The sequence below is a fragment of the Nicotiana tomentosiformis genome, chromosome 2, assembly GCF_000390325.3.
Source record: "Nicotiana tomentosiformis chromosome 2, ASM39032v3, whole genome shotgun sequence".
Lineage (NCBI taxonomy): Eukaryota > Viridiplantae > Streptophyta > Magnoliopsida > Solanales > Solanaceae > Nicotiana > Nicotiana tomentosiformis.
In genome coordinates this window covers 62187693-62215643 of record NC_090813.1, presented here as the reverse complement: position 1 = coordinate 62215643, position 27951 = coordinate 62187693, and the positions used below count along the sequence as shown (strand labels likewise).

General features: G+C 38.2%; 1 protein-coding gene across 4 annotated transcripts; it reads right to left on the bottom strand.

Annotated features, from left to right (window-relative positions):
* Positions 1–523: 523 nt before the first annotated feature.
* Positions 524–26181, bottom strand: LOC104108078 (pre-mRNA-processing factor 39-2). 4 transcript variants are annotated; one of them, XM_009617053.4, is made up of 12 exons: positions 25929–26181; positions 23650–23767; positions 20736–20965; positions 19935–20102; positions 16133–16493; positions 15911–16054; positions 14974–15126; positions 14777–14893; positions 12487–12567; positions 11154–11303; positions 1137–3038; positions 524–908 (listed from the first exon to the last, which is right to left on the bottom strand). In XM_009617053.4, exons 2-12 carry the CDS (start codon positions 23761–23763, stop codon positions 693–695), a joined length of 3636 nt encoding a protein of 1211 aa, XP_009615348.1. In that variant the 5' UTR covers positions 23764–23767; positions 25929–26181; the 3' UTR covers positions 524–692. The 4 variants fall into 4 exon arrangements, with proteins under 4 accessions (XP_009615348.1, XP_009615347.1, XP_009615349.1 ...); XM_009617052.4 differs by having other exon boundaries at positions 23650–23744; XM_009617054.4 differs by having other exon boundaries at positions 16133–16445; positions 23650–23744.
* Between the last annotated feature and the right edge of the window lie 1770 nt (positions 26182–27951).

Below are 27951 nucleotides of genomic sequence, written 5' to 3'. Positions count from 1 at the left end.
ATCTTGACTCAACCAAATTCTGAGTAGATTGAATCTGATTTAACCATTTTACCCTGCCTAGAACCTAGATCTCATCCAATCTATTTGACACCCTAGGGTATAAATTTTAACCCACAAGTGTAACCAACAACTACGTAAGTTTGACAAGCTAGAAACATGACCTATTCAATCTATTCACGACCCAACCCATCTTGACTCAAACAAAATTTTCATAATTGTTAATTAGCTGAACATGCGGATTAAGAATTCTAAATTTGTGGGTTTGACCTGAAGATTTTTAGCACTTAATTCATTGCACCGTTAGATAGTAGATTTAGAATTTAATATTTGTTTAAATTTTATAAGTTCTTAACATATATAGCTATATTACGTGTCAAAAGTTGGTTGTAGTATGAACACTACATCCGCCTCAGACTGCGCAAACTTAATCCAACCCTCATTTAAGACCTATAATATTAGCCAAGTTTAGACCATTGAGTAGATACATTTGAGGCCCTAGAACAAAACCTAAAAACTCATGATAGACGTTCAGAAAAAAAGCTCTTCTATTATCGATCTCGTCGCCTTCCTTTCTATGTGATTTCCATGTGATGATTCTACTTTGACATTTAGGGGATAAAGAGAATTCGGTTTACAGAACACAGAAAAAAATTCTTTAGCAAGAGTAACTAGGGCGTGAACATACTCCATTTTCACTTCTCTCGGGAAGAATTTGTCCTCGAAAATGGAGAAGCCTCTGATGCCAATGTGCCATTACTATGTGAAGGTGATATTCCATGAGCAGGGGCCCGCCTATAAGGGGATACAGAATATCTAGATCTTTCTACCGAATGTGGTTGCCTTGAAATTTCTGGTGATTCTGATTCAGGAGGAGTTCCCGAAGAATGTTGAACCGCCACCTGTTGGTCCTGTGCATTATAACATGTCAATCTCTAGTGCCATAAGATGGTGCCAAAATCACATACACAAGTTTATGAACTCCAATACCTATACCAACAGAGACTAGTAAAAGTATGTCACAAGTTGGAATTCTACACATCCAGTTGAGCACTCAGAAGACACTGAGATAAACAAATGCTTACAGAGAGACTGTTCACTCAGTTCAATAAGATAATAAGCAATTATAAGGAAGGAACCTGATGGGTTTGATTGTATTCCTCATCTGTTTGCTGCTCCAGATGATGATATTGCTGCTGTTGCAGGTGACTGTATTCCTGTAATTGGAAATGTCCCTGTTGTTGCCATTGTTGTTGCTGCATACTTTGATATCCTTGTTGACGTACTTGGTACTGGTGCAAGAGTAGTTGATAACCATGTTGTTGCATCTGGTATGCAAGTTCTTGTGACTGGCGATATTGCTGTAGCTGCTGTTCCTGTGCTTGCGGATAGTGCTCCTGAGTTTGCTGGGGTTCATGTGGTTGCATCTGTTGTACCTGCTGTTGCCATACTTGCTGTGACTGCGGTAAATACTGTAGCTGGTGCAGGAGAAATTGCTGTTGTGGTAAAGGCTGAATTTTCTGGAAATACTGTTGCTGTTGTGATAGAAGGGTTTGCTGCTGTTGCTGAATAAGCAGCTGCTGCTGATACTGTCCGTGCAAAAGATGCTGCTGTTGCTGAATAAGCAGCTGCTGCTGATACTGTCCGTGCAAAAGATGCTGCTGCTGGTAATGGTGTTGTGACGTTTGACTCGATGCTTCTTGGTGGTGTGAGGGCCCAATTTGCTGGCTATTCTGCGCAGAATGGTGCGGCGTACTTGGTTGAGAAAATGAAACATGTGAGGAAGAGACTTGAGGGTGGTTTTCAGATAGGGAGATGTCCTGTGATGTTTGATTCAATGCTTCGTGATGGGGATTGGGCCCAATTTGCTGGCTATTGTGCACAGAATGTTGAGGTGTACTTGGTTGAGAATAAGAAACAGGTGAAGAAGACACCTGGGGATGGTGTCCAGACATGGAGATCTGCTGTGGCATATTATTCAATGGCCAGCATTGGTTACCTGAGATATTCCCCTGAGAAGTACCTGATTGACACTGCATAGTAGCCTTTTCCAGGACCTGTTGTATCTGTGGATCACCCTGAGAATTAAGCAAGTGCGGTTCTTGTGAAGCAGCTCGTTGTAGCTCCTGTTGCTGATCATATCCTGCAGGCACCTTTGAACTACCACATTCAGGAACTGCGACTATATCATTTATCTGCTGTGAACTTTCAGCAGTAACAGGACCTGGATGCGTTTCTGCTGTTGTGGAAAATAGACATGTTGCTGGAGATGAACAACTAGCTGGTCCATCTCCATCAAGTATAGGATCTTGTGGTCTGCCCGTGCTTGATGAGGGAATTCGTTCACCACTTCCAAGACCATGAGATTCCTTTTTCTCAGAAACCAAGGAAAGATTCTCCAAAGAAACCGGCATCGGTAGCTGTTCATGTTCAACATCCTGATCTTGATGGATATTTTCTGAGGCTTCTAAAACAGAAAGGGGCCCTGAGGACTCTTTAAAGTCCAGAACTGGCCCAGGAAACTTGGATGCATCATCTCCAGATTGAGGTACAGATTCATAAGAGAAGTCCATTGGTCCAGGCAAATCTTCTCTCCTCTGCTGTGACGGATCATGACTTAGTTCCATTGGCATCGATGAATCATCCTTTGATTTATCAACAGGTTTAAGAGATAACTCATTTTTCCCAGAGCCATCTCCACCAGATAGATCTTCCATTTTGGAAGATAGCTGTTCCTGTTTACCAGTCGTACCTTTGTCATTATCTACAGCTAAAGACGGCTCTGCAGAAAGCTGGTCTGGTCGCTTACCATCTTTAAGTGGCAGTAGATGCGCCTCCTCTCCTTTGGACAGCTGGATCAAATGGCCAGAGCTTGGTCCTTTTGATGGCTGATTAACTAAGACATAGGAAATGTTTCTCCTTTGTTCAGTAAAGCTGTTAAGTGAACTCGAGGCATTGGTCCTTATGAAGTGAGGAAACAATTTGATGTGACGACTCCATGCCATATTTATCTCAGAGATAGAACCACAAAGATCAACTAACTGTTGCAACCATAAATGATAATTATCAGGGACAGATGAAAGTGGATTCTACACATCCAAACACAAAATAGTAAAACTTGGTAAATATATTTAAAGAAAGGTAACTTCACTTTATAAAAACCTAGGGCCAGATTCAGTAGGTACAAGACCATGAGGAAATGTAAAGAAAAACAAGTAAACATTTTGCTTATAGTATAATGCAGCTTTTGAAAGGGTTAACATATCTCCTAGCAAAGTGAATCTGAAGTTTCAAGCAAACTGAATTCTTGGTTAAAAATTGTTATTCCTGTATGCAGGTGGTAGTCACAGTTTTGGTTAGTAAAAGGTGGAAGTGATTGGTCTAGAGACATTAAATATCACACAACAATTGGCAATGAACTCATTGTTGAAACTGAAGCCATCCCACATGCATTTTGTACTTTCAGATGAGATCTTATTATCTAAAGTAGAAAATCACTATACATGAAAAGAGAAAATCGACTTATTGTGTAGGTATACTGAGAATATCTTTTTTATATCTCTCAATTTCTAGGTTTTCTCATTAACTTTAGTACGATCAGGGCTTGGTTTGTGTTGACACAGACTCTTCTACCATCCGGACAGAGTACTGTAGTAAAACAATTTGGATTTTCTTTCTTGTTTGCTTTTGTTTCCTTTTTTTATATTCTTTGACTGCAAATAAATAAACTTGATTCTTCAAAGAAATTAAGATCACGCACAAATCCTTAACTAGGAACATTGTCACATAATAAAAAGTCATAGCAAACAATTTTTTTGATGAAGTAAATTAGATTCATTAAAGGGCATCAAGAAGATGCAAAGAGTACAAAAGAGATAGGATAATTAGCTCCATTACAAAAGCCTATGCTACTATCAGGGAGCTAATAAAATCCACAAAAATATCAGCATTATTAACAGGGGTGAGATAGTTCCAGCTAAACAGGTTAACTAAACACGCAGCCTTGAGGGAGTAGAGTGGAGTTGAAATGCCATCAAAACACCTTCGGTTCCTTTCTTTCCAAATACACCAGAAAATTACAGCTGGCACCATTTTCCAGATGGATTTGTCAACTCTCCAAAAATACCAACTTTCAAAAGCTTGCTTTATTGATTGTGGCAAACCCATCTCAGACCAAAGGTAGTGTAGAAGAAGTTCCAGATTTCTTTTGCAACTAAGCAGTGGAGGAATAGGTGGTTTACACTTTCTGACTGTTGTTGGCACATGTAGCATCTGTTAACTAGTGTAATGTTCCTCTTGATTAAGTTGTCTTTGTTATATTCACGGGTTAAGGATCGTGTCACTGGGCGATTAACAGGAAAATCCTCTTCCAGTAACGAGGTCTTTTTCTTATTTTTATTTCTTCCCTTTGAATGACCTATGGTGACAGATCTGTGGGCACATCAAAGGGAGCTCCAACCTTAAGACTCGTTGAGAGAGAGTCTCGCACCTCTAGAGTTTAAAAGAAAATTCTAAGTGTCTTTATTTCTAGCATTACTGCTCTTTAAATAGAGCTTACAGATAAAATAGGAAAATTTGTCCAAGTAGGAAACCTAATTGAAATAGAATTAAAAACCTAACATAATACCATAACTGGAAATAAAAGCTAATAAAAATAAAATAGCATAATTAATGTTGCTGCTGAATGGTTTCACGCCTTTTATACTGTTTTCCAATAAAGGCATCTGTAACATCACTCCCCTCCCGGAGAAAGAGCTTGTCCTCAAGCTTGTAATGTGGAAAAGCATCACGAAACTGAACCAGATCTTCCCATGTAGCATCATCAGCTGAAAATCCACACCATTGAACAAGAATCTCCCAATTTCCACGATTGAGTCTAAGTCGGAGAATGGTGTCTGGAACAAACACAACCTTGCCATCTTCCAGAGGGGGTAATGTAGGCTGACCGGTAGGAACTTCTCCCTTGAAGGGTTTGAGAAGGGAGACATGAAAGACATCATGAAGCTTGCAATCCGGTGGTAAAGCTAGTTGATAAGCAACTTGACCAATTATGCGCACCACTGAAAAACGACCATAAGACTTGGGGGCAAGCTTATGGTGTTTATGGCCAGCAAGAGAGCGTTGTCGATAAGGATGCAACCATAACCAGACCAATGAACCCGGAGTAAACTCGACATCGCGATGACCCTTGTCATAAACCTCTGTCATGCGTTGTTGGGCCTGTTGAAGTCTGCTGCGAATTTCTTGCAGAACTAGATCCCGGTCAATCAAGGCTTGATCCACAGCATCTACTCGAGATGATCCTGGAACATAGGAAAGCAGATGGGGTGGATCACGCCCATAGACAACCTGAAAAGGTGAAGCACGCAATGCAGAATGATAGGAAGTATTATAACAGAATTCTGCCCAGGAAATCCAGTTCACCCATTGCTTCGGTTGTCCTCCCACAAAGCAACGCAAGTACATCTCAACTGTGCGGTTAACAACCTCTGTTTGCCCATCACTTTGTGGATGGTAGGCTGAGGAAAAAGCTAGTTTGGTGCCGCACAATCGAAAAAGCTCTTTCCAAAAATTACTAGTAAAAAGAGCATCACCATCAGAGACAATAGATTCAGGTAGGCCGTGTAAACGCACAACTTGGTTGAAGAAGAGACCAGCAACACTAGCAGCAGTATAAGGATGTGCGAGAGGAAGGAAATGAACATACTTAGAGAAACAGTCGACTACTACCAGAAGAGCTGATTTTCCTAATGATTTTGGCAAGCTATCAATGAAATCCATAGAAATGCCAGCCCAAATTTGTGTTGGCAGTTTCAACGGTTGAAGCAAGCCGGCTGGAGTTAAGTGTTCAGCCTTGTTGCGTTGGCACACTTGGCAGGCAGCAATATAGTCCTGAATAGTGGACTTCGAACCCTCTCAAAAAAAATCTTTACGCAATCTTTGCAGTGTTTTCTGAACACCTTCATGAGTGCTATCATGAATTCCAGATACCACAGAAGTTATTAGGGGAGATTCTGTAGGCAAATAAATTCGGTCTTTGTAAAAATAAGGTTGTCTCGCATAGACCAATCTTTACCCAACTCTTGGCACTCTATCTTGGCTGCAATTTCTTTGAGAGCTGCAGAATGTTGAGTTTCTACTCGCAACTCGTCAATCAATACAACCCGTGGCTGTGAGATGGCGAATAGCATTCCTTCATCTGTATCACGCCGAGATAAAGCGTCTGCAGCTACATTTGATTTTCCAGGCTTATACTCAACCCGAAAAGTAAAGCCCATGAGTTTACTGATCCAGTGTCGTTGTGGGGATGTAGTGAGACGTTGTTCCAGCAAATATTTGAGGCTATAATGATCTGTGCGGATGAGAAACTGCTGCCCCCACAAATAAGGTCGCCAATGCTGAACAGCTTTAGCCAATCCTATTAGTTCCCTCTCATAAGCAGGCAATTTAAAATGCCGATCAGCCAATTTTTGACTAAAAAATGCAATAGGATGACCCCTCTGTTGTAGAACAGCCCCAATTCCCACACCTGAAGCATCACATTCCACCACGAACTCCTCATCAAAATTAGGCAATTGCAAAACCGGGGGAGCCACTAGAGCCTGTTTTAGAGCAGTAAAGGAGGCTAGGGCTGCCTCTGTCCAATTAAATGAATTCCGTTTGAGCATGCTTGTGAGGGGAGCTGCAATTTGTCCATAGTCACGAATAAACTTCTGGTAATAGCCTGTTAGTCCTAAAAAAACCCTCAAGGTAGTGATAGATTGAGGCAGGGGGCAGTTGTCAACTGCCTTAATTTTGCTTGTGCCTGCAGATGCACCTGTCGCTGAAACTACATGACCAAGATAGGCCACTTGATTTTCTCCAAAAAAACACTTGGACCTTTTTAAACGGAAGTGGTGAGCCCGTAGTAACTCAAAAACAGTTCTAATATTACTCAAATGCTCTTCCCAAGACTTGCTATAGATTAAGATATCATCAAAAAATACTAGGACAAACAAACGCAGACACTTACGAAATACCTCGTTCATCAATGCTTGAAAAGTGGATGGAGCATTTGTTAAACCAAATGGCATGACTAGGAACTCAAAGTGCCCATGGTGAGTCCGAAAAGCAGTCTTCTCTATATCACTGGGATGCATGTGGACTTGGTGATAACCTGATTTAAGATCCAGCTTGGTAAAGAACCGAGTTCCATGTAGTTCATCCAACAATTCATCAACTACTGGAATAGGAAACTTATCCTTAATTATTATGGTATTAAGTTCTCTCTAATCCACACAAAAACGCCATGTTCCATCTTGCTTGCGAACTAATAGCACCGGTGAGGAAAAAGGTGATTGGCTTGGCCGAATAATGCCTTGCTGCAACATCTGGTCACATTGCCTTTCTATCTCGTCTTTTTGTGAATGAGGATACCGGTAAGGTCTGACCACTACGGTCCATGTTCCGGGTTGGAGGCAAATTCTGTGATCACAAGTGCGAAGAGGTGGCAGCCCTACTGGATCATGAAACAAATCATTGAATTCTGACAATAAATCATCCAGCTGGTTTTGTTGTTCAGATGGTGCTTGAATAAGATGTAGTTGTGGCTCATCTGGTTGCCTTTGCCCTTGTAAGGTGACTGAATTTCCAGCTAGTTTAAAAGTCATCGTAAGAGAGACAAAATCCCATAGTATAGGTCCTAATGTTTGTAGCCACTTAATTCCTAAAACAAAATCAAAACCACCCAGAGGAATTATATAAAAATCAGCCACAAAAAAATTGTCAGCAACAGAAAACCGAACTCGTTGACAAATTCCGGTGCTAGGAACCTTCTCTCCATTTGCCACCGAGACATACAAATTTGACTTGGGTAGGATTTGCAGCCCTAGATGTTGAGCTGCTATATCACTTATGAAATTATGGGTACTTCCAGAATCGACCAAACTCAGTAATGTTTGACCCTTCATTATAGCTTGTAGTTGCATGGTTTTAGCATTTTGTTTCTCTGTTATGGCGTGCAGGGATATTTCTGGCTCGTCAGCCGCTTCTTGTGTCATGGTTTCTTCATCGCTAATTTCTAACCAAAATAATTTTTTACATTGATGTCCAGGTTCATATTGTTCATCACAATTATAGCACAAACCCTTTGCCCGTCTTTCTGCCATCTCGACTCGTGACAACCTCTTAATAAAATGGCGAATTCACACTGTTGGTACTGGAATTTGCTGCTGTAAAATTTCCTTGGCCAGAGTTAATCTTCGAGTTTGCAATTGATCCAATATTGTTGGTCTTTGAACTCATACCAATAGATGTTCCATAACTTCGACGGAGGCTGGTAGTAAGTTGTTGCTTTTTCTCATGGGCACGTGCCGGATTCATCGCTTGGGCCAAATTTGGAGGACTTAACATCTCTACATCTATTCGAATTGAATCTCTTAATCCTGCTGTAAATAGGTCAACCTGTTGATCTGCCCGCACCGTACAAGCACGTGCTAGCAGCCCCTGGAATTGGCGGTGATATTCTTCCACGGTCCCTGTTTGTTTAAGATTCACCAACTCCCCCAATGGGTTGCCGCGTAAAGGCGGACCAAATCTGAGAGTACAATAGTCTTTAAATGTTTCCCACATGAGTGTTGGTTCTTCCTGTTCCAATTTGAAATACCAGAGTTGAGCCTCGCCCAACATGTGAAAAGCTGCCAGACCAACCTTATCCAACTCCGCAGTGTGTTGATTGGCAAAGAATTTTTCGCAGCGGATCGCTAGAACCATCGAAAGTGGGGAAATCAAGCTTGGTATATCGTGGCACAATTCCGCCTCCCGTTCGTAATTCTGGTCTCTCCTCTATTCTGGTATTTCGATTGCCAATAGCACTACTGCCTGCTAAGCCATCATCAATTTCTTTGTTGCGGCTTCTGTTGGACCCGCTTATTAGTTCCTCCAGTTGTTGCGATACTTGTTGTAACCGAGCTTCCATTCGCGATTCAATTGCAGCAATTCTTAATTCATTCGCTTGCTGAATTTCTTGTAAAAGAACTCTTAATTCGCTGCTATCGCCCACAGTGTTTGGCTCTGGTACCAATTTGTTATATTCACGGGTTAAGGATCGTGTCACTGGGCGATTAACAGGAAAATCCTCTTCCAGTAACGAGGTCTTTTTCTTATTTTTATTTCTTCCCTTTGAACGACCTATGGTGACAGATCTGTGGGCTCGTCAAAGGGAGCTCCAACCTTAAGACTCGTTGAGAAAGAGTCTCGCACCTCTAGAGTTTAAAAGAAAACTCTGCGTGTCTTTATTTCTAGGGATTACTCACTTTCGGGGCATTTTTGTCTTTAGATACTTTTATCCCTTTATTGCTAATACACATATTCTTAGTTCATATTGTATCTCGCATAAAATAATATATAAATTTTCGCATAACTATAATGTGGATATTAGATAATACCTCCAACCATATGTGGCATTAGTTATATGAGATTACTCCCTCCATCCCAATTAATGTGGCATTCCTTCCTTCTTACTTTGTGCCAAAATGAATATCATACTTTCTTATTTAAAAAGAAATTAAATTTAAACTTCCCATTTTACCTAATGAGATGATTTACGGCCACACAAATGTCTATAGTTTGTTTTAGATCACAAGTTTCAAAAACCTTTTTTTCCTCCATGCCCAGTCAAACATCGCCACATAAATTCGGATGAAGGGAGTATTGTTTCTTATACAGCCAACCAAAAGCAACATTACTTATACATGCAAAAATTTTCCAAATCCCTCCAACACGGTATAATTCATACGGGATTTTATGCTGGAATTATTTTTCCTAATCCCTCCGACCAGCCAAACCCTTAGGTGATGTTTGGTTGGAAGTAGTGACAAAATTATCTCCACATAAAATTTAACATTGTTAGTACAATGAGAGGTTTCACTCTTCCTTTCACATAAAACTTAGCATTGTTTTATACGATGTTGGTTTCACTTTTTCTTTTCCGCATAACTAATACCCGCATAACTTATGCGGGAATCTATGTCTTCTTTTATGGGGGATAAAATGTGGAACAACTTCAACATAGTTTAGCCTTCAGGCCAAGTAACAGTTCGGTTCTCCTTGCATACAGTTGCATTGCAGTCGTGCATGCATTGTTTTCATAGAAGACGGGGCTCAGGCTTTTAGGGCGGTCGACGATGTTTACCGGGTGTAAATGACCCACTCCGTTACTTTTTGAGTATAGATACAAAGATGTCAGAGATAGACCCTGCAACAGGCTCCTGAATCTTTACGCTCCTAATCAGCGGCAATGGTGAGCCTTCCATCTTCTCTCCCTAGAGATCATTTCAGTTTTATGCCATGTTTCTTTTTCTTGGGTTGTGTCACTGTCTAGTTAACTCAGAGTCATAGGTGATGCAAGTACTTTGTGGGTTGTGGGATTCAGTTGGTCGGATATTTTGCTTGACAAAATAGTTCTGTTATCTTGTTTGCCTAAGGTATCTTTTATCTCCTTCATGTTTTATGATTATCTGTTCAGCCAGTTGAGTGATATGACTAAGGGTTCACTTAGTGGGTAGCGACTAGCGACTGGCCAAATACCAGTCATGGATCATCCAAATTTGGGTCATGACATGATGATGCAAGGCTGTCATAAGTGACAAACCACATCTTGCAATGAAGGATTATAGCATCCTTCAATTTTTAGCAGCACAGAAGCATATGGACCAAAAATGATATCCAACTGACAGAACTAACCATACAGGTCGAAAAAGCATTGTTTATAATTTCACACCCTTATATTTGCACGCTGGCTAGTTAGGAAGATTTGGAAACATGTTGACAGATGTGAACTATTGGATCACGTTTACAATGTCCAGCAGTAGCTAGCTCACTTCCAAACTATTGCTAGTTGTCCCTACATGTTCACTAGTTAAGTTCTTATGTAATAGATACTTGATTCATGAGTATGTCGTACTGAGAGTTATTCCTTTAAGATTTCAATTCCATTAACTATTGATGGTCCCAGCAGCATCAGCAAACAGATAATCACCATGAACCCTACGAAAATCTTGAACAATTTTTTCACTTAAATAAGAAATTCAGCACACTTTCCTTCCACAGCCAAAATGGAGAATCAAAAGAAAACAATGTAGAACTGAAACATTCAGGGGGGGGGGGGGGGTTCTAACCTCCAAAAATAATATAGATATACTCTCCCGATCTTTTATATCCAAACCTTGGGATACGTCTGACACAAGAGAGATTGCATTAGCTATGACCGAGTCTACTATGCTCAATTGCTTAGTTCCTTCATGTGCCATTGCGAATCTTATCAATTCCTGCAGAAGTAGAATATACTCATTATTTGGTATTAGCCACAATCTCATGAAGAATAGTGCCAAAATAGCTTTCATTTTAGAAAAGAGATGTTTTCAGGGAAACTCAACTCCTATAGGTTCTTTAAAAGCTATGTGCATTGCCAATTTGTTTTGCTGGTGTATATTGTACTTTGGATTTCATTAGTTCTTTGGTTCTGGCTTAGTCAGTTATGTGTAGGAGCCAGGAATTTTTTTTGTAAGCTTAACTGCCAATTCATGTACTTCTTGCATCTTCTTGATGCTTTCTATTGGATCACTTACTTCATCAAAAAAAAAAAGTAGCTTTCATCTTAGAAGCTCTTCAGGGCCTTTTCAATTTTTTATCTTTTCAAACAAAAGTAGTAATTTCCTTTCCAAAAACTAATACAGAGATGTGTGCCACTATTATATGGTGGTCTGAATTCTTAATCTGGATGACCTGTGAAAGTTCTTATATTGGAATCACCAATAACGAAACAGAATTCCAAGTGTTCAATTGGCATTTAACCTTCTCAAACTCAAGAGTGTGAACCAATTGCTCACATATTGTACTACCCTCAATAGAAAACTGAATGCTATTTTCTTTTTCTTTTCTTTTTTTAAATAACGGTAGTGTCCAGGAAAGCCTGTGTGCACCTCGACCATTTCACCAAGTAACTCTTGCCACTAAGGCTTAGGTGAATGGGGAGAAAAAATCACCTAGCATTTTTTGTCTCCAATTGAGATTTGAACACTGGTCTCCTCCAAGGTTTTCACCAGCTTCATACCACTAGGCACCTAAGCAGCCACACCCTTGGGTGCCAAACTAAATGCTATTTTTTTATATGAGCTGTTACAATATCTATTTCTTGCTTGGTATAGCCAATAGATTGCTTATTTCCATGGAAAGAAAAAGTTCCAACTAATAGTACAATATAAGGTTTACATAACACTCTTACAATTCATAATAGCAATATATCGATCTTCTACCTATCAAAGATACAAAAGAGGAACCTGTGGATCTCACTTCTTCCTGAGTTTCTCATTAAATAACAACTTCCTAAAATTCTTAACTTTACAACACGCCAATTCCAGAAGGACATTCAGTTTGGAGGAGGGAATACTAAACTTGACATTACCTGCTAGTTGCAGGAAAGGCATCCTAACAGAGATAAGGAAAACATACCTCATAAAGAAGTTTGCAACCAGGGATACGCTTTATTCCATCAATTATTACATCTCTTGCAGCCTCCACACTAGCAGTGATCTGGCACCAATGGAAGGTAGTATCAGATTATGTCCAAGAACATGGGTAAGACCCATAGAAAGGGCTATTATGATTAAGTTGTGTTAAACTGCACTGTGAAACGGTTTACAAAGACGAGACCTTGTGCCAAACAACATGCCTCATTCATCCTTTGCTGAGCTAGATATTAAGTGACAATATTTTCTCATGATTATTTAAACAACAATCTGCTGGCACAATCTGCTATCTCCCAATAAATGTAATAAATTTCTACATTTAATTATGTACATAGACAAGTAAATCTTTTAAGCATGATGCCAATCTAACAATATGAGATTCCAAGCTAATTTAAAGGGAACTTTACAGCTCTTAGTGCTGATTTAGGACCCCCCCGATGCTCGTCTTTTCTGCAGAAAATTTGTATCTTCTTATAGCTTAAGCTTTTAGATAAGATGGTCGCTTACTTCAACAAAAACCACACCAACCATCTCCATATGTGGTGTCGTATCAATCCTACAACCAAAAGAGTAGACCCATCCAACAAATCAAGAATCAAGAAAGACTTTGTTTCACACCCTAATGTCCTTCTTATGTAACTCCAACTTATTTGCAAGCCTGAAAGACGGGTTTCCCCACCACTTCATAATTATTCCACCATCCAGACACTATTTCTTCAACGTATGTGGTGTGTAACCATATATTCTCAAATCTTCCGGTTGAAAACATAATTAAATAAATAAAAGTGTGCTCTCCCTAACAACTTAAGCTTTTAGATGAGATGGTCACACACTTCAACATGGTATCAAAGCAGGCAGAGGTCCTAGGTTCGAGTCTCACCGCCATCCAATATCAAAAAGAACTTCCACGTGTTTGGCTCATCAAAAGAATCAAGCTCGTACGTGAGGGGGCGTGTTAAAGATATAATGAAGTAAATAAAAGTATGCTCTCTCTAACAGCTTGAGCTTTTAGATGAGATGGTCACACACTTCAACACTTCTCCTCCATCAAGTACAACAGGTGAGTGGTTCGATGTCAGCCTCATAAGGAGAATCTAAATCACATCCGGAGCCATCTCCTCCCTGGTAATGGACACAATCTATCAAGTTTTGATCTAGATGTTGAGTCCTTCGACCAGCCCAAGTGAAACTAGCACCTGTCAAACGGAGAGTCAATAAAAGTTGATTATTGATAAACTCCGAGAACTCTCCCATCGTTACCACCTTTCCTTTGATAATGTTAAAGGTACTTCCTAACATCCAAGGGATATTTCACTCCCTCAAAGCAACAACCATCTCTTCCAAAAGGTCTCCTTGAACCCCTTCCTCCCCAAGACCATACACTCCCCTGAATCCCCACGGCGACCCATTCTCGATGTTTCTAAACCATGTTGCTAACATGAACTCACCTTTTTTTATCTCCATACTCGATAATTTCCTTTTCTCCCATAGTAACAGTATACCTCAAAAGTTCCCCCGAGCCAGTATATAGTCATTTTCTCCCATCTTCCCCGCACTCCTACAATCCACTTTGAAACCGCCTCCATTTTAGTTTCTTGAAATTAAAGTAAATCTACCCCCATTCTTTTATTCTTGCCTTGATAATGGCCCTTTTGTTCGGTTCATTTGTCCCCCACAAATAATATCAATCTACCACTTTTTCTTTCCCCCCATTTTTCACCTTCCCCACCGCCTTTACCCTTCCCATTTCCCATTTCTCCTACCGTATGCCATTATGTTGCCTTTCCCTTTTTGTATGACCACCAAATATCTCTCCCTCCTCGTCATATCTACACTTTCTACACCTACACTCCTCTTGACTCTTGTTCTCTCTCAAGTAAGAGTTCAATAAATCCTCATTTCCATAAAATGAAAATTCTAGGAACTTTCCAAAGTTAAGATATTTTTTTCTGGCCCATTTTAATAGCTTCTTCTCCCTTTCGATGATTGCAAAGGTTGAGGAATATTTAGAATAGGAAAGCAGCAACTCAACCTAAAGGATGGTATGACGAAATATGAAGCCATAAAGTCAAAAATAGGGGTAATATAATTGAAGCTCCTTATAACTGATATTCCATATCAAGAAAGCATCCATAATTCTCTCTCTCTGTCTCCCCACTCCCCCGTCCCTCCCAATCAGTGAAGCATCAAAGGTTATCATTTGTTACTATTGAAACCATAAACCAACAATTGCTAAATAATTAAGTATTTAAGCTGCAAAGTAGATTGCGTACCATGTGTTTGAGACGATAATAAGAAATGTATAGCATAGGAAGGCATTGCAATTTCTGCTCCTCCACTGCCATTTTAATTGCTCTTTCGTAAATATCACAAGCAGCTGAGCAATTCCCCTGGAAAATTTCAGCAAGCAATGCCTTATAACAAAATTCTTCTCCCTGATTTAAGAAAACTTGTGTAACTTAGTATGTACCAGACGTTTTTCCATATTTGCTCGATTAGTAACATTTTGAATGAAATAGGACTCCCAATCTATAATAATAGGAGGAAAGGAAGCGCGAGCACCATCTGGATCCCCAATTTGCTCCATATATCTGGCAGTAAAAAGATGGATTTCTGGAACATTCTGCAAGAAGCACTTACAGATAAGAGTCTCTGCTTAAAATCAAACATTATAGTATATAGTGACCAGAGAAACTCAACTGTATGATTTAGTTTTGAAATACTGTCCTTTTATCTTATCACTCTCTTGTAGATACAAGCATTTCTAGCAAGTAATTTCATTCACGAGTAAACCCTAGTAAAATTTGGTGCAGAATTTGTGCTAGCAACAATTTACAAACTCAACCATCAGAAACTTGGAAAGAAAAATCCAACTAGAATAGTTCAAACGAAGCTTACTTTCAACAAGTTGCACTGCATTAGGAAAATAATGTGCTTCCTGGTGCCCTCACATTGAGACACGAACTGTACTACTCAGCCTTCCAAATTTTCAAACTTTTCACTATTGATTTTTTTTTTCTTTTTACGAAACCTTTTCACTATTGATTATTTAACTGGGAAAAATTGGTTTCCAGAATGCATACGGGTCAGTAACCATTTCCTCACCAGAACTGGCTAGATATTGCACTTATGCTTTTTTTGGATAAAGCGCTTTTATGCAATATAACAGTAACTAGTGAGCATATTTGCAGATAAATCCAGGTGATCTAAAGCACAAATCTGAGGTTGGTTAGAAAATGAAGAACAAAAATCATTCAGGATTATAACTGATTAACTTTCACATTCACTTAACCAAATCCAGGGATAGCCGTAAGACAGACCAATCAATTAAAGAAAAGTGATTCAACATTCAAGTGAAGAGTGAAGTGGTTGTCATTCAGTGCCTGTACAGGTATCTTGAAGTTTACCTTCGAGAAAACTTGTGTTGCTCGTTCTAAAGCAAACATTGCTAGCTCCCGTCCTCCCTTAGTCTCCACGAAATCCACATAACGCATCCAGAACTCAGGGTAGTTGGCACAGGATATCAAGCACCTCTCATAAAGTTTTAGGGCCTGTAGCAGAATAGTTTACTATTTTGGAGCAAAATCAAGCAGGAATCCCTGACATCTTCAGAGAACATTAAAGCATACCCAATCAAAATCTTCTTGCTTTTCGATGAAGTCGAGATAATCATGCCAGTTCTTCAGCTCATCGCTGTCAAGAGGAGTTGCCTGGAAATATCGCCTCTGGATGTTTGATTCAAAACATCTAATTTTGTTCTCTAGTTGGCATGCTTCTTGGTATAGCTGATTTCCACCGTATTTGTACTTATACAGCGCTTTCAACCTGACTGAATCATCACTAGGATCCTGGATGTCCTTAACAACTTGAGCAATTTCTCCATTTGATAACAGAATTGTTGCATCTGAAAGCTCTTTTAGTTGTACCCCGCCGCTGTCATCACTGAGATGTAGAATCCCCTCTTCTAAATTGGTTACAAACTTCTTAAAGCTGGACATTTAATAAGCATATGAACTTTCTAGTATTCACAATTGAAATGCCTTGAATCTGAAGCAGTACACAATCCAACAGAATGTGGCAAGAAGTGGCAAGTGATGAAAAACCTAACGCATTGAATTATTCCATTATATTAAAATATTCTCCCTTGCCTTACCATGAACCAGCTCAATGACGTTAAGGCACAGTTTTTGCCTTTTTGGTAGACATAACAACTGTTTATCCATTTTTCAGAAGAAAAAAAATGTTAATTAATAATAGGAGCCATGTAAATCTTTTACTGTCCTGCAGGGGTGTTTGAAAAGAAATGAATCAGAAAATAACAGAAACATTTTAAAACGCCTACTTAGTGTCACTGGTTGGATAAGAATTAGCTGATATGGGCAATCTGGGTAAAAAAATTGCCCCCTCACATATCTAAATAACTTTCTTAGCCCACACGCTTTATCAGCACAGAGCATATACCTTTTAATCATACAGATACTTCTCTTTGGAGTAATCCAATCCATTTAGCACCTGAAATTCTATAGTAGACAGAAGGGCAAGAGTCTTCGTCATCGGAAGTTTAATATAATCAAGTAATATGACCTACTTTCTGAGCATAGATAGTGAAGAACCTTAGCTCTCAGCAATAGGGATGGCAATGGGGCGGGGCGGGTTGAATTTTCTTTAAAGAAACTTTTGCGGGTTGCGGGATGGGTGCGGGTCAATTTTTTCCTACTGTACATTTAGTTATTCGCATGAATCTTGTCTTCAAGCTTTTCAATCTGTTGCTTATACGATTTTTTTAAAATATTTACGTGGATCATAATATTGTGTTGTATTTAATTTCTAAATATCTTTATTTTTTTCCTGCTTCAATTTAAATACCTTTGATTATTATATAAAGCTCGAAATATTCGAAAATGACATTAAAGATTAGAGGAACTTCACTACTCCTATATATAAACTACTTTGACTTTTCTAGAATATTTGACCCTCTCAAACTTTAAAAAAAAATATTTTCCTCTGTTCTCCATACCTTGAGACTTGAGAGTGCTTTTCATCCATCATAAAAATGCATCTCTGAAGCTTTTCATTTAATGGAGAAGATCTACGTATATAGGATTACTGTTGTTGAAAAATCTAGTTATGTTATTCAGTTTTGCATTTATTTAGTTATGGGCATTAAATTCCTTTTTCTTACTCTATAGGGAGTTTCATTTAATTCTTTTTTTTATTAATGTTCTATATTGGTCTTGTGGTATAAGTAATTATTTCCATTATCTGTAAAGTCAATTTTGATTTAACAATTTGAGCATGAATTGGTTCTTACTCATATAATGCATCCATGTGAATATCACAGTTTCTTTTTCTAGTTTTCTAATATCACAATATCGGGAATATCACAAGAATGGGCCTTGAGACAATATGAAGATGCTCCAACTAGTGTAATGAAAGTCTCTAAAAATAAGACAATTTGAAGAAAAAAACACTGGAAAACTTAGTGGGGCGGGGCGTCGAGTGTGAGTGCAGGGAGGGGGAACGTGAGTGGAAATGCTATGCGGTGTGGGTTGAAATTTTACGGGTTAAGGTAGAACCCGCACCGCACCCACCCGCCCCGTTTGCCATCCCTACTCAGCAATAAAAGTATCAAGTATAGTGTCACAATCAACACATCAAGAGAAGTGTAGTATATATATGATATCAGTTTTCAGCATTCGAACATGACTTACCAGTAATTTTAGGTACTCTTGTGCCACTAAATATGAGGTTATGAATTTGACCTTTTATCTAATTTTTTTATCAAACACTTAATATTTATTTTATTTCAGCAGAATATGCATCCAATACTATTTTGGTCAAACATTGTTCTTTGAAATTTCATCATTGTAGAGCAGTAGTGTTGGAGGCAATTACCAGAAAATAATAAAAATTAATTCAAGGCGAAATACATAGATGGCCCCTTTAAGTTATCCACAACGATCAAATAAACACCTCAACAGACCTATTTATCTAGTAGACACCTCAAATTATTTTTTAGTGTATCTCTTAAACCCTTCAAACTGACGTGGCAAAATATGTGTACTACACTCGCGTTGCAGCAAGTGAAGCCTTTAAAAATTGTGTTTTTTTTTTAAAATTTAACTGGTGGATCCCACTTATCCTCACCCTTTCTTCTCCAAAATTTTCTTCCACTGTCCACTCCACCTCAACCCACTATTCTCAACGCCACAACTTCACCATGAAAGAGAAGTGTGCAAAACAACAGAAATAAATGAGCATAAAAACTCTTTCTTCTGATGTGCAAAACACCCTTGAATCGGTATGCTCCCTGTGTAAGTCAAGAAAACCAGTTCCGGCACAATTTCCAGTTGAGCTTATATCCATTATGTAAAAAAGAAAACTAGAAATTCAACATGAAAAGGATTTTAGTTATGAGTCAACAACAACATACCCAGTATAATCCCACAAGTGGGGTTTGGGGAGGGTAGTGTGTATGCAGACCTTACCCCTACCTGGCAAGATAGAGAGGCTGTTGCCGATAGACCCTCGGCTCAATTTTAGTTATGAGTCAATCAAAATATTATTTTTTTGGATTTTGATTCTATGAATTTCAATTTGCCACAGATAGGTCCATCTAGCTCCTATAAGCAGACGTTATTTTCTTAAACAAGAACCCCACTTATACTGGGCGACCACCTCGAATTCACCGGCCGGATCTCCATATTTTTCTCATCCTTTTTAACATTAACACTCTTAGACAACACACCCAACTAGTATCTTCTCGCCGTTTTCACTGACCACACTCTCAAAAAGCCCAAAAAAAAAATTCAAGACTTTCTGTACTCACTATTCCACTTGTGGGATTACACTAGGTTTGTTGTTGTTGTTGTTTCTGTACTCACTAATAGTCAAAACACCGTCCCTCTACCACCTCTCCGCCGAATAACCACCGGACCACTAATCTCTTCAAGTCTTCTTATTATGGTAGGTTATGAAGTAGTAGGGGTTTGGGCTGAGGAAGGAGGGGAAGGCGGTCCGATTTGGTTGAAAGATGGTCGGTGGTGACGAAGAAGAAGATGATGTTTGGGGGAGAGGAGGGGGTCTGATTTGCTTTTTGCTTTTTTTGTTAATATTGTGTTTCTCTTTTCCTTTTTTATTAATAAGATAGATTTTTTTTAAAGAAATTACAGGTGTCATCTTTTGATTTGTTAATTTGCCATGTCATTGCGAGTGTTACTCACCCATAAGATCTGTCAGGCACAAGTTTGCATAAGACACACTGAAAAACAACTTGAGGTGTCTACTAGGTAAATAGGTCTGTTGGGGGGTCTATTTCGTTGTTGTGGACAACTTAGAGGAGCCATTAATGTATTTCGCCTTAGTTCAAAATAGAAATTGAAACCAAGATGAACCCTCAATATTAGAATAAAGAAAGTAAGTAAGACGTACTTCACATAGTACTTATGCAACTTCTTTGTGGGGAAGCGTAGAGCCTGTACATAAGCAAGAGCAAGGAAACCCCACTGCTCCTGCGATAACTCAAAGGACATATACTTGTCCCATAACACATGACAGAAGTAGTCCTTCCCAACAAGGGAGATTCCTTTGGTAAACAACCTGTCATAAAAGTTTAACAAAATATACAGATTATAGGAATTACTATTTATGATCTCACTGAACATGTTCACATAGCTTAGAATTGAATTTTCAGATGCTTTTAATGAATTTCAAAAGTGTAAATATATTGTTGCAACCTTTCACAACGAAGCTTTCACTTTATATGAAAATAAAAGGTGGAATACGAACAGGTAAAAAGAAAAAGAAACTAGGTTATTCTGTATCAAAAGCTGTGATTCAACCAATCCTCCATGATATTGCAGTTCAGTATTTACAAGAGCTACGTTATGCAGGATGCTACTTCTGTCTATGTGCAAAGCACAGATGGTTCCAGACTCAGATAAACGAATCCAGCCACGGCAGCTCGATGGCCAGTATAAAAATTGTTAACTAGGATGAACCCTCTAAAATGGATACAGATTACTCATATAGCGGACCCAACTAGTTTGGGACTGAGACAGCTGATTTAAATGAATATGATGCAGTGATGCTCTCCCATAGTTAATTCAGTAGTGATTTCCACTGTATCTTTGTCTTGTTAACCTTTCCATCATTATAGTTAACGACTAACGTGGCCAGTATGTCTGGCCTCTTCTCTAGAAACTTATGGAAGTACAACTTCGAAGTATTTACCTACGAATGTCAGATGGATCCTCGAAGAAACTCATGGCAAAGGTACAATAGTCAACCCACAGACCAACAGAAAATGGTGTTGATTCCACAGCATGCTCAAAGATTTCAACAGCTTTTTCAGCATTACACAGCCGTGCCTCGTGATAAGCATATTTTCTCCAATTCCAGTGGCACAGTGGAAACTTAGACAAAAAGGAGTCAAAAGCCAAACAAATTGTATTTCTGTCATCCTGCAGTATTAGGAACAGAATCACGTGTATTTCCATTGAGTCGAAGCACACAGGGCAAAAATAGAAGAATGAGAAGAATCATTTAAAATTGCATGCAAGGATTCTTATATTATCCACAAATCTAAATGCATTGTTCAGATGATTGCACCCAAAAAGATTTAGCTTCTACCCAAGTTTTTCCTCAATCTGGAACAGGAAAATAGTTTGACTATTGAATCCACCTGCTCCTAATATAGAAGCAAAAACGGTTACAAGAGAGCAACTCTTGCAAGCAGGTAAGTGCTACATACGATGCATTGGAATTTGGGGCCAAGAGTGCAACCAAGAAGCTTTATGATGCTAAGAGAGTCGAATGGCAACGAGTAATGGAGATCAAGGTAAGAGAATTTAGTTATTAGAAGTGAAGAGCAACATATTCTACCAAGTGAATAATGATCCAGCTTCAGTTTTCTGGTTTGGTTACTTAATGACAAAGTTTTACGTGCTTACATGGTGACTCTGTTACTTTATACTTTGATTACTTTTGGGTGTATAAGAAATGAGTCCTAACCCAAAAAAAAAGTGTGTTTAAGTGGAGATGGACCAAGATAGTGAAGAGGGTCCATGGAAACTACTTCATTCTTTCCTGCCAGCTGAGTAACCCAGAATACTTGTTGGGGGTTAGCTAATTATCCTTCCTCTGATGCAGGTTCAGATTCGAGGATGAATCCCTCTAAATAAAGGGGGTGATGCATGCAGGGGAAGCCAAGAATGCAGTTGAGTAACTTGTGATGCTAAAATAGTAGAATGGTAATGAGTGATGCGGATCAAAGTTGTTAAGTCCCACATTGGTTGAGGAAATAAGTTATGGTCTCCTTATATGGTCTTGGGCAATCCTCCAGCCAGGAGCTAGCTTTTGGGATTTAGTTAGGCCAAAGGTCCACTTCTTCACATGGTATCAGAGTCAAACCAGTCGATCCATGTTATCGTGTTTCTCAACATTGGGCCCCTATTTTATGTTATCTACGCTCTAGTTCTCCAGTTCTGAACGTGCCAAGGGATGTTAAGTCCCACATTGGTCGAGAGAATGGGTTATGGTCTCCTTACATGGTCATGAACAATCCTTAGCTTTTAGGGTTGAGTTAGGCCTAAGGTCCATTTCCTTACAAAAGCAAGAGAAGTTAGAAATTAGAAGTTGACAGCAACATATTCACATATTCTACCGAGTGAATGATGACTTGCTTTTAAAGATGCACGAGTCCCAATCTATGGGGAACTAGGACATGACTCAAGAAGGAAACTTATAGCCCTTAAAGTCTTTCCAACAATATAAACATTTTGTCATTTGGACTCTTCTACACAAAGTTATGGCTATCTCACTAAAACATATGAAGCATAGTGTGAGCGCACCACTGTATGACAAGAAGGCAGCAGCCAGCACGACCGCACGAGAATTGGAGAATGCCATTTGGCAGAGTAGCTTAGCGCAGGAGCGCTGCTGTACACGTTTTGTTATGTTGTTTTGAGAGTTATTGTTCTTTTTTTACTAAGCCCACGAGTTTTCATAGCCATCTAAGAAATTATTCATACTTTTATGCGATGTTACTTTGAGAAAGGCTTCTCCCAAGTTCTATTGGAGAAGTCTACTCTGCTATCTAAGATTAGATGTTTGTAGCATTCGTCCACCTTGATAGATTAGGTTAATTACTTGAATTTTCATTGGGCCGAAGTTTATATCCCTTGGTTTGTGATAAATTTCTAAGTAATTGGGTTCGATATCCTTCTACTCCATCTTTACCTTTTGGGCTTTTGATTCGATTGAGGGTTGAAGTTTCATATACTCCAATTTGCCTTTTTGTTTGAGCTTTTGATTTCTTTCTTTCTTTTTTTTTAAATGTAATAAAACTTTTATTAAATAATAGCGCCCAAAAAGCGCTATGGATGAATAGTACAACCCCAGCAAGATGCATCTTAGTACACTAGCTACATTGAAAAGAACTAAGGAAATTAATAATTTTTTATTGTAACTGGGGAAATTAATCCTCTTATATGCTTCCTACATTCTCGTTTTTTTAACCAAAAAGCTAATTAGCTAAACATATATGCTTTAAGGTACAATTATTTCCTTTTGCTTTCAAAGTATCTGTGATCTTTTTCCATCCATAAATCCACCATATAGCCACTGGTATATTGTTCCACAATGTTCTGTCGCCTTTTTGTAGTCCTATTATATTCCGACAATTGTTCTGGCATGCATCATTTAACCTTTTGCGATTTTGGTTCTATTGAGAGTTGAAGTTTAATATACTTCAACTTGCCTTTGAACCTTGGGTTCCACATCTATCAATATATCACAAGTCTCGAGCAAATGCTCATCATAATTAAAAAGCCTTATTTTTCTTAACAGAGTCCATGCTAGTCTCTAGGCATTGTTGTACTGAATTTCTCTCGTACAATCATCCAAAATCCATGACCATAAAATTGCCAAACCTACCATTGATCATTTCAGTGGACTTATCCAAGAACAAGAAAACATGCTGTTTTGCTTTTTGGACTTGGATTACTGTCATTCTTATACAAACTAGAAGATGCACTATGGTAAAGTTCAATTTGACATGATTGAAAAAACCCAATATAAAGCTCTTTCCCACATCAAACATTATAATAAATTTGACCCATATGAAGCCAAGCGAATTGGGACTTACATGGTAGGTTTTCTCAATCTCTGATATCAGTGAGTTCCAAGAATCAAGGTCTTGTGACCCTCCAGAAATCATCTCGTTAAGTCTTTCATGATGAACTTCAACAAAAGAAGCCATGAGTCTGTATTCAGAATTAAGCAATGCCAAAACATGAAAAAAGAAAAATGGCACATGTTGCATGACTAAATGAAGCTAGGTATAAGAAAACTCGAGAGACAAAAAGGATAAATAGCTTAGTCAAGCTTCCTGAAGTTTGCTATAAAAGGAAAAACACATGGAAAATGAAAAATTAAAATGGTGAGATTATCACACGTATCAAACTTAAAAGGAAAAGAATAGAGAAACAAACGTGTGAATAAAGCCTTAATATTTGCCTTCCTTGGTTCTCAGTTGCAGTCAATGACTGTTATTCCACGCAAGAAAGGACAAGCCACCGAGAATATCACGTTTGATGTGTATGCACATGACAAAGTTGTCGATCTACAGTGAGTGTGTTTCCATTTCTTTTCTTTTTCACAAGTTACATTAAATGTATTCATTAGAGCATCAAGGCATGAAAATATCTGAGAGTGGAGGCTCAGATTCCAGCTTAATCATATCATACATTGGACAATGAACAAAGTGAATGCTTCCCTAGAGTAGAAACCAAAAATTCATATTTCTATTAAAATGGATAAGCCAAAAAGAAGATGAAAGATCATCAAAAACTGGTAACACAAAAGCATCACTCACCTTCTCTTGCAATGTGAGGTAATGCTAGGTTTATCACTCACCTGCTCTTGCAGTGTGAGGTAATGCTAGGTTTATGGCATTTGATCTATAGTGTCTCTCTCAGTATGAATGGTTTTGTTTCTCAAGTTTAGCAAAATAGATATACATCAAGGGTGTAAAATGTAGAAATCACAAACCAAGAGATGACTGTGCACGTGCCTAAGGTATTCAGCAATCCTTCATTTCAGAAACTAGCTTTAGAACAATGGTGGATTAACATCTGTTTCCAATCTATATGGCTGAGGCTAACTAATCAAGGACCTCAACTTTAATAAGGTAATAGTGTGTTTCACTTGATTACTTCATTTTCTTTATTGTCTTTATTTCAGTAACTGATTTCTGTAGACGAAATGGTTATACCACTTGCTATTCATCATCCTAACCACTCAAACTCAAGAAACACTAGGCAGTTATTGAGGGGGAATAAAATCATAAACTACCACATAGCAATTTTCTTCAGATAGTAGACACTGTATACAAATTTGCTATTACTTTCAGTAACATTTGCAGTACAATGTTCTTTGGCAATTTTTAATAAGCTACACCAAATTTTACGGACACCAATAAGATTCTAATTCTAGTAAAACAAGCTTATAAAATAATCTCCCTAGGAAGTTTTTAATTCTATTTCGAAAGTTTAGCAATGATCCTCACAAAATAACAAGAAAAATCCAACAGCTGTGCATTATCTCCTCAAAAAATTATACACACACGCACAAACACATGAATTACAACATTTCATGAACGTCATAGTTATTCAATCTAACAAAGGGAGAAAGAACAGTCTTCAAACAGCTTGTTTTGTTATTTCTAAACAAAGCGTCCTTTATGATAAGACTTGTTCATTTCAGAAAGGAATAGGCGAAAAATATGAGCTAAAATTCTAGTGAAACTAGTACCTAATATGGTCTCCCACTTCATTACATTTCAATTTTCTTTAGTAAAACTAGAACCTAAAAATAGTTTCTTATTCCGTAGGGGATGAATCTTCCCCAACAACCACAAGAACAAGGACGAAAAGTGGGATGTGCAGATTGGGCGCACATCGCACGTTTCAAACCTTGCCACCAACACGAAGCGAAGCATTTAAGTGGGAGCAGGATAGAGGGACTGGCCCATACTCTGTCGAGTTTCAAACCTATGGGCCAATTAGGATTGGTCCAGCTAACTCACAAAGGATTTCTGGATCATAATTCATGAAAGAACAATCACAAGAATGATTCAAATTGTATCCACATATACCATGAAAAAATATACATGAACCGGCTTATCATCAACTATATGACACATTTGTGCTAGTCATATCGATTTTCATTAACATGAATATAATCTAACCAAACAAATTTGAGATTCCTTTATCTTCCTAGAAGTTACAGGTTTTGCGCTAGGTATCAGCTGGGGTTGGGCCAAGTAACTCACACGATGCCTTGGTTATCATTTATCAAACAAGAAATAACCATAAAATAAGTTCATTTTCTAATGGAAATTTCTAGAAAGGTTGAGCTGTATACCTTCAATGGGATAAGGTCCCTCAGCAGCATTGTGATTGTGTACCTCCATAGCTGGAGAACTCTGTTGGAAGCCGCCAATGAGTGCACCTAGGGTTCACGTTTGATGAATGTATGCTTTTGTACATAAACAATGGGAAGAAGACCGGAATACGTGTAGCCGGAGAAAAAGACACAACGGTCTCCAACAGGTTGAAGCTGAAGCGGGGAAGTGGTACTGCCCAGTTCCGTCCGGGACTAATATTTAACCCTCGTACATATGATAATGTATATCTATCTATATCTAACTAAGGCGTGCGAAATTTATCCTTTTTTACTCTTTTAAAATAATTTTCGCAATAGACAAAGTTGTAATTTGATTTTTATTTTTCTAATTATTTTTGGACTTTAAAATCAACAAAAACTTTCGTTATTAAATCTTTACTTATTTTGTAACTATTAAAAGTAAGAGATAGGTACTTAACTAAATATTTTTTTAATTATCGAACGTAATTTTGAAATATTATTCAAAAATTAATTAAGAGAAAAAATATTGTTCGAGTAGGAATGGAGTTAAAAAATTATCTATATCTTCTATGTTATTTTAACAACACAAAGCCTCAATTCAAAAAAATAATATTAAAATCTTTTAATTAACTAATTAGAAAAAGAATCTAATTCAATTCTTTTTCAAAATCTTCATGTAAGTAAAATTATTTTTTAAGTTGATAAAACTCCTAAGTTACATAAATTTATTTTCACAAGAAGAGCACTAGCGGTGAAATAAATTAAAAAATAGAGCAAAGTTAGTTATATCATAGTATTATTTGTTACTTGTTTTCAGTATTCGGTAATAAAAATAACAATACGTTTCATCATATATTCCTACATAAGTCATCAAAAATCACAATAAAGCATATAAGGACTTTTATAGGGCAGTATTCTTTATTTATTGAACTAGCTAACTTAGATCAACATTTTATCAATTTTAGGAACTTATATTTTCTTTTAACTTTTGCTCATTAGCGCAAACACATTATTTAATATAATTACTTTACTTTTTAAGATCGTATACTCACTTATATAGGGTGCACGCACAAAGCGCGTACCCTAAAACTAGTTGGATTAATATCATTTACGTACTTCATAAAATTAAATTGATTATAATTGAGGAAGTGCAATGTAACGACTCGACCGGTCGTTTTGAGTATTACAACCCAGTTTTCCCATATACTTCTTATCATGTGTTTTATTATAATTATGTGACTTGTCGGAGAGGTTTCAGAATGAATTAGAACACTTAGTTCCAATATTTAAAGCTTAAGTTGAAATAGTTGACCGGATGTTGACTTATGTGTAAATGACCTCGGAATAGAGTTTTGATGATTCCAATATCTCTGTATGGTGATTTTGGACTTAAGGAGTGTTCGGATAATTATTTGGAAGTCCGTAGTTAAATTAGGCTTGAATTGGCTAAAATAGAAATTTAAGTTTGAAAGTTTGACCGGGAAGTTGACTTTTTGATATCGGGGTCGAAATCCGATTATGGCAATTGGAACATGTCTGTTATGTCACTTATGACTTGTGTGCAAAATTTGAGGTCAATCGAACTTAATTTGATAGGTTCTGGCATCGAATGTAGAAGTTGAAAATTTTTTGCTTCTTTAAGCTTGAATTGGGGTATGATTTGTGGTTTTAGCGTTGTTTGATGTGATTTAGGGGTTCGACTAAGTTTGTATGATGTGTTAGAACTTATTTGTGTATTTGGTTAAGGTCCCGGGGGCCTCGATTGAGTTTTGGATGGTTAACGGATCAAATTTGGACTTAGAACAATTGAAACTTATTGCTGCCTACTTATGCAATCGCACATGCAGAAATGGGCTCGCAGGTACGAACTCGCAGAAGCGAGCTTGGTTGCACAGAAGCGGAATTGGCTTGGCAAGGGCAGGGGTCGCAGGTGCGCACGTAGGACCGCAGAAGCGGAAGTGAGGGGAGGGGCCTCATCGCAGTAGCGGCTTGGGTTCCGCAAATGCGAGGCCGCAGAAGC

Excerpts from the sequence above, each read along its gene's own strand:
- LOC104108078 (XM_009617052.4), bottom strand. The coding sequence starts at position 25,977 with ATGGAGGTACACAATCACAATGCTGCTGAGGGACCTTATCCCATTGAA. Across the intron at positions 15,127-15,910 it reads CAACACAAGTTTTCTCGAAG|AATGTTCCAGAAATCCATCT; the intron begins GTAAACTTCAAG and ends TGCTTCTTGCAG. Across the intron at positions 12,568-14,776 it reads ATTATCGTCTCAAACACATG|ATCACTGCTAGTGTGGAGGC; the intron begins GTACGCAATCTA and ends CATTGGTGCCAG.